Source organism: Platichthys flesus, chromosome 11, assembly GCF_949316205.1.
Source record: "Platichthys flesus chromosome 11, fPlaFle2.1, whole genome shotgun sequence".
NCBI lineage: Eukaryota > Metazoa > Chordata > Actinopteri > Pleuronectiformes > Pleuronectidae > Platichthys > Platichthys flesus.
In genome coordinates this window covers 2454906-2466359 of record NC_084955.1, presented here as the reverse complement: position 1 = coordinate 2466359, position 11454 = coordinate 2454906, and the positions used below count along the sequence as shown (strand labels likewise).

Below are 11454 nucleotides of genomic sequence, written 5' to 3'. Positions count from 1 at the left end.
TTTGACGCTTATTTCTGCAGCACGGTGTAATAATAAGATGTGCATGGTGCACTAGTGCCGTGCGTAAACCACGGTGCCTCCAGCGAAACCCCACCGTCAATTTCACTGTTTCACCGCATGAAATTTAACACATTTGTAGCTAGATGTCCCACCATGATGCTGCTGGTTGATGGTGCTTTTATCATTCCTTCTCTGTAGCCACTGTGTGTAAAAGATGTCTGCTCCACACGGGCCCCGGGGCGGCCCTGGCCCTGCTGCTGCTTCTGCTGCTGCCTCAGCGGCCGGCGCCATGCCGGAGATGCCGGACCTCAGCCATCTCACCGAGGATGAGAGGAAGATCATCCTCGGTGTCATGGACCGACAGAAGAAGGAGGAAGCGAAGGAACAGTCGATGTTGAAGTAAGGAAAGAAGCAGAGATGGTGCAGGAGCTGTGTGTCGGCGCGTGCCGAGCTCAGCCCCGGGTGTTTCTGTGCGGTCTGTTTGTGCAGCGTGTATATCTGATATGCTGGAGCTAAATCAGTCCACTGTTAGACGGCCAAGGTGAGGCGAACCTTCCCCTCGCCTGGTGGTCGCTCCTTGACCCTCCTCCTCCTCCTCCTACTCCAGGAAACACTACATGTTCATGTCTGAGTATCATTTACTTTATAAAGCGACACACACCCTCAGTACTCTCATGTATCTCACAGCTGTATCTCTACTATAATGGCTGGGTTGTAGCGGCAGCAGCAGCAGCGGGCGCCATTTTTACGTTAAAAAAAGCACGCCAAATTGCTTAACCTTTCCCCACGCGCGTCACAGAGATTACACAACATGACACTGGGAAGGATCATTTAAGGTGTCCTTTCGGGACGATGGCGCACGCGGGGTGGGTGTGATTTCTACCTTAAAGTCTCTGTAAATCGTGTATCCCACCCCCAAAAAATGCATACACACCGCCCCCACTCCTCCTGTGTACAGATGTCGCTTGGAGCTGTTTCAGCACCACGGAGCTGTCCACACAGCAGGCTCTGTTTTTTAAGGTGGACCGGGAGTGTTTTCTGCCGACGTCTCTTTATAACCATTTCGCCATAACTCTGCTTTATGGATGGAATACTCCACCCTGTCGACTCGCCCCGGTCACACATATATATATATATATATATAAATAAAAAAACGCTCAGCTGATGTAGTGTTAGTTAAACAAAAAGATTTGGGTTCCAGTTTCTTTCAACATGCTTGGCTCATGCCTGCCAAGGTGGTTGCCTTTAATGTTTCCATCCTGTGGATTTTTTTTGTAGTTTTCAAACTTTAGTGAAAAAGGAGGCCCATGTCTCCTTTTTGCTCGGGAGTATGTTGTGTTTAGACAATTTTTACTTGACTCTCAGTATAGACATATAAGTCGTAAATATATTTTTATAGAGCACTTTCTTTCACTAATCGACCACTCAAAGTGCTTTACACTACCAGCCCCGATACCCGTTCACACACACATTCAAACATTGTTTCTATACGCAGCACTTTCTCTATCAACCTATTCACCCACTGCACTGTCTTGCCTAAGGACACTTTGGAATACAGACTGGAGTAGCCAGAGATCGAACCACTGTCCTTGTGTTTAGTGGACAGCCCTCACTACCTCCTAAGCCAAAGCCATCCTATGGAGCCAAATTGCAAAGTTTGTTATCTCAAGGTATTTCACATTGTAAGATTGAGACCATACAGTGTAATGGAGAAACACAGAAGTTCACACTTCGAGCAAACCCATGGATGGCAGAGAGACCTAATGACTCAATGTGGGTGGCCATCTGCCTCGAACGGAAGGGGTGAGCAGAGAAAAATGGGGGAGAGAGGAGAGGTGGGTGGAAGAGAAGAGAGAGAGGGGACCAGGAACAGCTATGTAAACGTCATATTTAAGCTCTGTCAGACTGGTTGTTATAATGACCACAATAGCAGTGATACATACATGTGAGGAAAGCAGCAATGGTTAATATTAGTAGTAGTAGTAATACTAATAATGACATCTCTGGCTGGTTTTCTGGTGCTGCAGCCTCCGAGCATGTGCCAGTGTGACTTCAGTGTGAGCTCAGTGTGTGTGTGGTGTGCCATGCTCACTGGGAGCTTTTTAGAGGCATTAGAGCTGTTGTTTTCCATCATCAGGTAAATGTTTGCACTAAGGCAGCATTCCTAATGGAGAGCGAGTTGTGCAATCCCTTCCTAGTGCTGCTGCATGATAAACATGACTCACATACTCCGAGACACGGCTACCTCAGCCGCTGCGGTTCATGCTGCGTGATTCATCCAGGCCTTTCCCCCGCCTCCAATTCCCCTTTCAATGTTCCACTCTCCATCACCTTATCCCCAATAGCTGACGTTTGTTTCCTCTTATTTCTCTTTCTCTGAGGTAAAAGGTGATTGTCAGTTTCAGTCACTCTTAGTCTCAATGTGATGTCAAGCCTTGTCATGACTGAGCATGGGCAGAAGAGGCTGTTCTTTGGGGGACATGACTGACTGACTGTCTCACCATAATGTTACGTAATTTTGATTGTGGGCCACATGAACTGAAAGCGTCCGTGAGCCATGAGGTCGAGGGGGCCTCAGCGTGGATTGCTTGCTCTGTTGGGGTCAAGTAGTAAAGTTTTCTTTCAATGTTTCTCACAGCAAAGCTAATATTGGTTTGGTTTTAATGTGCTCCGTCTGTACGTACAAGGTGACTCATCATGAGTCATCAAAACAGTAAATCCCCATTTTCTTTACCTATCAAAGAAGCATAACATATCCTGAAGCAGCATTAATTCACTCCGCTGCAGGGTAGGTACAGCAGCAGCAGACTAACTTGTTATTGAATGGTTCGTAGCATTTCCGCCACTGTCGGAAACAAACACCCACACAGTAAAATCCAACCCTATAGCCTGTGCATCTACGCTGTCACAGTCCAATCCCACTGCGGCTTGGATGGCTGAAAGTGGCAGTTTGAACATTGTGTGTAATCTAACAAAGGGAATCCTGGGAAGATGGAGGGATGAAAGAGAGAGAGGGAGAGGAACCTCCAGCTGAAGGGCTTGCCAACTTACTGTCATCTCACTAGAGGTGCTACAGAGAGCGAGGATGGAAACCCAGTGCTGCTGACTCGCATGTAATGAGCTTCTCTCTCTTAAAGGCCGCTCGTTCTTAGCATGCCGGTGTATGTGTGTGTCCGCATGTAGAAAATGTGCTGCCCCAAGGAGAAGTCGATTTCTTGGAGTCCGTGAGGCGGCGCTCATTCTTAGATTCCCCTCCTAGAAAGCCCCTCAAAGACGCAGCCATTTAAGTGTTTAGCTCAGAATCATAACATTTTTGCACACAAACCCAGCTTTCAATGCATCAGAGAGTTCCTGTACAACAGTGATGGTTATGGGACTCCCATCCCCTCCCACATAGACACTGTGTATCCCACAGGCTGGCATCAGCTGCCTGTGATGGGGTGACCCACACAATGCCTGGGGCTCCACTTCTCCTTTCTCCCTGCTCCTCCGATCCTCCAGGGCCACTTGCCGGTTCTGCTTGGTGGCTAGGAGTGGCAGAGTGTGGGACTGACCGACTTTCTCTTTCACATTTCCATCCTCTATTACTCTGTCGTTCTTTCAATTTCTCTCGCTCTTAATAATCAGTGCCTGTTACAAAGGTACAAGCTTATGGAACATAAACACACATAGAGATGCATCTAAAGGTGGTTGTACTGGGGTATGATTCCAATATTAGCAGACAGACACATGTTGTCTTTCCACTTCCTACCACACTATAACAGCCCAGTAACTGTTCCTCCACGTGCCTGTAACAGTGTAAACTCGTGGATCAGGGGACTGTGTCATTCGCTCAGGGACCTCCTTTGACTGAGCTAATTATAATGACTGACTTGTGTGAGGGACTCCCACTGAGATGCTGGTATTCCAGGGCTCTGGGTCTGCTGTGTCTGCTGGTAATGGAATGTTATTGTATCATGGCAATGTGGTGAAGATATTGTAAATAGACGATTGTTAGGAGTTAGCTGTATGTTGTGAGTAAATTAAACAAGCAATTTAGCATTTAGCATATCCTACAATTCCCACAATGCAACTGGATAGCAACCCCTCGGTTAGACCCCACTACGAAGGGAAAAAGCTCACGACTTTGTTAACTCCACAATCGTAATTTGTTATTAATATCAATTTCCTTTTAACACTTGTAGTCTCCGAGGCTACATCTATATATATCATCTTAAAACAGTGTTTTATAACGAAAACAGTCCACACGAGCATCTTAGCTCTGTATCTGTAATAACTCCAGTCCACACTACCACTCATGAAAATGTATATTGCAAGACCTTTCATTTACACTGTGCATGTACATACCTTCAGGGAGCAGATTTGTCTTCTCCTCAGTTGGTTGCACAGTTTTAGAAAAAATGAAGAATGGGTAACAACAATAGTGAAAAGTAAGACAAGGGATTAATTTTCTTAGGCCAACGATGTGGTGGAACATATGCTGGTGGCAGGAGGCAGTGCAGGTGACTGCGTCATAATTTCAAAACTTCTGCCTGTAAACTTGTACTCTGAGTACAATGCACCAATGGGCTTTTCAAACTGGGGCCAATAGTGTTTCCATTAAATTATGTTTTAGGTGCTCAAAAACTCTGGAGTAGTGTGGACAACAGCAGTGATGCGTTTTGAAACTAAAATGTAGTAGAGTGGATGTAGCCATACCAGTAAAAGCTCCTCCTGAACCAGATCAGACACTGCAACTGTCTTATTGTACTATGCCACTCCACTGTGCATTAGGACGAGATAGTAGTGAGGAGAGAAATAAATTAACTTAATAATAATTTAATAATCATTTGACTTGGAAATTTCATGATAAGTGTAACTTCAGTGACACCTTAATAGTTTACACTGCAAATCAGGGTTCAGGATCTGGAATCATAACTTGGAATTAACTGCTTTGTTCTGAAATATATTTATTTGTTTTCATTGTCTGTGAGAAAAAGCATTACGTTCCTGGTTCCATATGACATGGCCATGGTGAAAAGCGTGTTTGTGTGTGTTTGTTTGTTTGTGTGTGTGTGTTTGTGTGCGTGTGTGGTGTGTGTTTAACATGAAGAGCATTGACCTAGAATTAGCTTTGATTGATCACATCCCATTTCCTTTTTCTGTTACTCCCTCCAACCTAGAGAGAGAGAGAGAGAGAGAGAGAGAGAGAGAGAGAGAGAGAGAGAGAGAGAGAGAGAGAGAGAGAGAGACCTATGGTTTTAAATGAGGCAAGGTAATGCTCTTCCCAATGGACAATGTACAGTACACACACACACCCTCTCTCTCTCTCCCCTGCCTTTTTCTTGTTCTCTCAGTTCACTCGCATGCTCACTCGCCTTCCCATGCAAAGAGCAGATTCTGTCATGAGCGTTCTACAGCCGCCCATCCCCCATCACTGTCCCCAAGGGAAAACGCACGTGTGCGAGAGAGAGAGAGAGAGAGAGAGAGAGAGAGAGAGAGAGAGAGAGAGAGAGAGAGAGAGAGAGAGAGGCTAGAGAGGATGCTGTCTTGACTCTATAAAGCAGAATGCACGCCAGATGAATACATCATCATGCTAATTAAAGTAACAATGTGTTTTGGTTACGGAAGGCTGGCATGCTGTCAAGTATTTTGGCTTAGCCGGACAGGAAATCCAGTTAGAGCACAATTGTCATCATTAGAATTAAAAATAAAATAATATATTCACAAGTTCCTCATAATCCGTGGAGGTGAAGCTTGATTGGTGTTGCGGTTATTGGTGCTCTCCTATCGCACATATTTGTTTTACATTTCTGCCATTAACCTACTGTATCTGTAAATTAACCCTTGCTCTGTACTTGCACAAGCTCCTTTTCTCCATATCTCTCCTTACACTGCTATATAATGAACATTCCCTCTAATAGATAAGGCTGGTGTCTTTCAATGTTTACCTATGCCAAGGAGGCTATATGTTGTCGTTGTTGCTTGTCTGTCTTTTCGCAGAAATACACAACAAATACTGAACAGATTTCATTTTGATTTGGTGGAATGGTATGGTGTGGGCTAACGAATTAACTTTGGGAGTCAATTAATTTAAAGTGGCGGATCCATACATTTTTTTCAAGCCCTTTCTGTAACATTGCTTGATAGGGTGTTTATTTAAACATTTTTGTAAATATGTCAAGATATAAATATAGATATTATAAAGATAAGGACAGATGTGTTTAATTTAATGTGGCCTGATTTAATGTAAGGTGTTGTGTGACTGTTGGGCCTTGGTGAAGGCATGCACTTTATTCTAGTTTTTGTTGTTGTAGACAAATAGCATGAAAAGACCTAAAGCAACACAATGTCTTCATGGTTTCATGAATTTAAGTAAAATGATCCTTCTCCTTTGAGCTCTGTTTTGGTTTACTCCTCCTGAGAAATATACTCTTGTTCAAATGCTCCACTGTTTCCACCACCCAGCTTCCAAAAGCTGTGCCAGCGTTCAATCAGTATTTTCAGAGATGTATTTATCGTATTATTCATGTATTATGATGATGTATTATTTTTCTGAGAAAAGTTGATTGCCCTGGCTGCTATGTTGTGGGCCATTAAACCAAAAAAATACACTGAAAGACACTGAAGAGCTCTGTAGAGCAGAGATAAACTGTTGGTTTGGATGATAATTCTCTGTGAATTCATCATCAGGAGCAACTTTGTTTCACATTTGACTTACTATCAAGACATAAATCTTCATGAGTAAGGCGACTGGGCACTGTATTTTTAAGCAAATGCCTCTGAAACAGAGGGAAATCGTTCACGTCCTATGGCAAAACATCACCCAGTGCAAAAGTGTGGCTCAATTTGTTTGGACAATATTATAGAACAAGGTATGACACAAATAAATACAACTACACAGACAATACTTCCAAAGGATCAGTTCGTTGTTGATTTTGTCCTTTCCACAGTTGTAATATTTAAGAAAGCTTTAGAATATTAACTTGTTTAATGGTCTGAGGGACTGAAAAAAGAAAGGAGAGGATACTACAGGATAAGGGACATGGAGGGCAGGCTGAGAGGAAAGTTTGGGACCGGTTAGCATGGGAGAGGGGAGAGGAAATGAGAAGGGGCGAGGGGGGCGAGAGGAGAGGGCAGGAAAGGAGAAGAGAACATCAGAGAGAAAATGAGAGGAGAGACAGTGACGTCTGAGATGCTATCAGGTCTCGTTGCTGATATGACCGCCTTAGTCCCAATTGACAGAGCAATCAGCCTGCCATCTCCTATAGCCTGCTGTTCTCCTGTGTGGCACAGCACAGCATCAGCCTCTATTGTCTTTCAGGGCTTTGTTCTAAATAACATCTGCATTCGTCAGCATCGGTTTTATTCTCCTCTGGGCCCTTATCCCTCAAGCAAAGTTTGAAGGGATTTTCCTGTCCCTGGCTGCGCAGTTTGAAATGCCCTTGGTGAAACCTGACAGTAGGAAACTGTTTCAGAACGAGATTGTTGTAACTTGGAACATGGCATGTTTTATGTATTTATAGAAATATGTAATACAGTGTTACGCAGCAGCACAGGAAGATAGGCTTTCATTTTTAAACTTGGTCAACAGAGCCTGAAGCAGTTGGAGATCTTAATGTTAAATCTTAAGCTAATACCAAGACCCTAACTTTGGGTTGAACACTGTGAGGTCAAATGGCATGGTCAATTACTATGGATTTCTAGGCCATATTTGATTTCATCTGATATACCTCAGAAGTAATACTTCCCAGCTAATATTAACTAGCTAGTAGCCAAAGTAGGCAAAACAAACTTGGGTAAATAAATTGAATCAAGGAAACCAACATTCCCCTTGTTTGTCAATATTTTGTATTTAGCGTAACTGTATGATTATTGGGGGAGGGGGGTATTTTTACAGACTGGCTTTGTTTATTGGAGGGGATACAACCCCCTAAACTCCTTGTAAATTAGGCCCTAGGTTATTACCAAATTTAATAAGGTTGCAGGTTTAAATCCCATGATCAGAAAGCATTGGGTTTACCTCAGCTAGCATGTGAAAATGCTCAAGAATTTGGTGTGACGTATCTCCTCCCTGATATGAACTGATGATGATGTTGTGAGGTACTCAAGAGTGCAAAATAAGCAGTATTAGCAGCTAGTGATCCTATAAGACTCCTAGCCTGCTGTGCAAGAGTAACCTGATTGAGAACAAAATGCAATAGAAAAACAGTCATAGCTGAATAATACATATTACAAAGGGGTAAAAAAAAGTAAAACGTGGCCCCTGCCAATGAGAGAAGACATTAGAGAGGGAAATGGCACCAAGAAGGGAGCATTTTATTGACCCCCCCCCCCCCCTTCCCCATAGTAGAGTGTTGAGTCAATGTAGAGGGAGATAGACAGCATCTGACCCTGTAAGGGAAGCCTAGTGTTTCTGAGGAACACTGCTATAGAATAGCTGTCATCTGTATTGTAAGCGTCAAGTCTATCTCTGAAAACCAAGGGGTAGAGTGAGGATACACTCCGTTGACCAATTCAGCACATCACACTCCTGGGCTCCGCACTATGCTCACTATTTAAGAAAGCAAACACTGGAAATACAGTGGAGCCCAAAAGTCCCTTTCCCATATGGGAAGTTGGTCTTAGGGTACACTGACACAGCACCTGTGGGACAGCTGGGTGCTGTGTAAGTGTAGATAGCTACAGCCAGCGAGGTCTGGTGCCTCTTCTCTGCCCTGTGACATTCCCTCAGGGTTTGCTTTATGAAAGGTCAGACAAAGGACAACGCCCCGCTCTGTGCAGGAGAGGTCTCAAGCCACGTGTCCTGGAAAGTAACTTTAATTCAGTTTTTTTTCATAAAATGCACCAGCAGGTTAGTTCTTACTGTGGAGGATTTTCTGAATCAGCTAAATCTAGTAACCCAGCTGGAAAACAGGTAAGTACTTTTATATGTATTGGTCAGAGTGTCTGTATATCTGTTGCAAGACAATTTTTTTGCAGGAGTTATAGATACCTGGATAGATAAAGTGAGAGTCAGTCACAAGAGTGTTGAACTAATAATAGTGGAGACATTCGTCTTTCTGCAGTGGGCAGCAAGCAGCAAGGAACCTAAACAGGCAGCAAAGCCTGGGGTCATTTAGGTGCCCAGGAAAACCAGGGCACTAACCAGCAAGAAGACAAAACATCCCTACATAATAATAGAGTATATTCAGGCTCACCTTAATCAACTGAACTGGAAGTGATAACTCCTACAACTGTATGTGTGTTGGACTGTTGGTAAAGGAATAACTTGATTTCAATCATTGATTTACTAAAACAGGCTTAATTAGATGTCTTATTTGCCACTCGTCATCATAGATTGTATCATTGAGGTTTCTAGTTGTAGCATCTTTATGCCAATTGCCATAACAAAAGAGGTTATTTTTTCACCTGTGTTTGTTTGTTGATCAGTTGTTTGTTTTTCAGCCAGCATAATGATGAAAAAGTACTAAGCTGATTGTTGTAGAAGGATGGGGCGTGGGTGAGGAAATAGCACATGAACTTTTGCTCCAGATCCGTTTCAATTGTGTGCCAGTAGTATCCAACATGCTGCTGATGCTAGCCTGTTAGCATTTTACCTTGTTAGTGAAGCCTTATGTATCATTAACTCAAATATGACTCCGCTAAACGAGGAGGTAAATATTCTGTTGTGTTATCCCAATTGTGAATTCTCTAAGTTAGCTGTAGCAAAATCGGAGTTACAGCCATATTGGTGCTTATTGTCAGACTTACTGAGGATTAGAAACTCCCATTTAAAATTGCTGCGGTTGCCTTCAGGTACTTGCTAACTACATATGTAGTGTGTGTTGTGTATAGCTTGACAAGAAAGAAACTGAGTGTATTTCCAAAGATTCTGCAAACAATCAATACGGCCATGTATCTGTTTTCCTCCCTGGGCTTGTCTGGTCTTGAATCACAGAGGGTCTAGGTGAGCCATTCACGCCCCACATACCTTTCTCCTTCATCCTGCAGTTAATGCAGGTTCTTCTAATATTGTTCATTTTTTTGGGAGATTTGTGTTAGCACAAATCTGTATTTTACTTACACCATGTTTCCATCTCCCTCAGCCTAGTTAGTGACTGTGTTTTAGCTTTAAGCAAAGTCCACACCTAGAAGGCCTCGCAGCAAGCTAGCTGCTAACAGCTAAACATGTTAGCAGCTAGCTAACCAGACACACACACACATAAGCACAGGTGAGGTTTGCTGCTTATGGTAGAAGTTCTTTAAGTTATTTTAGGAAACAATTTGAGTCAAGTCAGACTCACTCCAAAATGCAAACTCATAGTTTTCATATAAGCCACCTCAAGCAGTTCTATTTTTGGTAAAGGCAGACACAAAATAAGCAAATCTTCATGTTGCAGATTAGTACAGACGCAAATTGCACTCTTAACGAAATGCAACAAAATGACTTTTTATATCCCTAACCCCAGATGTGTTACTCAGTGTGTGACCTGGTGTATTTACTAGCGTAAGTTTACACAGCACTCAGTTTGTGTGTCCGGCCACGCTCTGCTCATTCAAGACTCATCTGGTCGGAGCAGGTGCAAGCTGGTGACTCAAACACGTGCACGCTGCTTAGCCGGTCCCTCTGACACGCCTTGTGTGGCCAAAAAAAAACACACAACCATCCAGTGCTTCCTATAAACAAATGCAGCCACCCTGTGTCCGTCTGCCACACTGATGTGGTACAGTCAGGGTAACGAGATACACATGCACGCGCACACACTCGGGCCTCATAATCTAGCATATGGACAGGTGAAGTAATTTTATTGAGAAGATTTAGATAGTTTTATGCAATCCCTGTTTAGTTCATAATTGTGTTTCTTATATTGCATACACTTTAGATTTGTATTTAAACTACTTGCTTTTAATGCTTCATTTTTCTACATTTGATTTTCTGTTGCTCTGCACATAATTTCTATTTCAACTTTTAATTCAGTCTTTTGCCATCATGACCATCCCTTTCACAGCTAGTCATTTGTTCTCAGAGCTGTAGCAGGGATCCAGGGTTTGATGTTAAGCAGCATTATACTCATGCACATGTACAGTGGATACTGCTGTAGGTAGATTACAGAAGCAGCCGACTGACATGAATAGGGGAGGATAAAGAGAAGCCATTTTCATGACGTCATTAATGTAGCCATGGCCCTTATATAAGTCAACTGTTTGAACACACTCATACACAGGCACTGTCATGTAACCTACACTAGGACATACTGTACAGCATACAGACCACTGCTCAAACTGCCTAGGGCCGAAGGTGGCTTTGTGTGAGCTTTAAATGCATTTTTCTAGAGAGTCAGTGTCTGTTTGTGTGCATGTGTGTGTTCAGGGTTGCTCGGTTTGTGTAGTGTAGCGTGTACTTTATTGGCTACCATGAAAAAACAGTGAAGAGGCCAGTTTTTCATCCCCGTCATCTGATGGGGAGGGAGACAGAGAAAGTCAATGGTATGA

The 11454-nt window shown here is 43.2% G+C and overlaps 1 protein-coding gene across 1 annotated transcript in view; it reads left to right on the top strand.

Moving 5' to 3' along the window:
- The first annotated feature begins 202 nt into the window (after positions 1-202).
- LOC133964691 (regulating synaptic membrane exocytosis protein 2-like) overlaps positions 203-11454 on the top strand; it is a 57877-nt gene continuing 46625 nt past the window's right edge. Inside the window, exon 1 of the mRNA XM_062398916.1 lies at positions 203-399. Coding sequence (XP_062254900.1) covers positions 215-399 — 185 coding nt within the window. The 5' untranslated portion in view covers positions 203-214. The remainder of the gene's footprint in view (positions 400-11454) is intronic.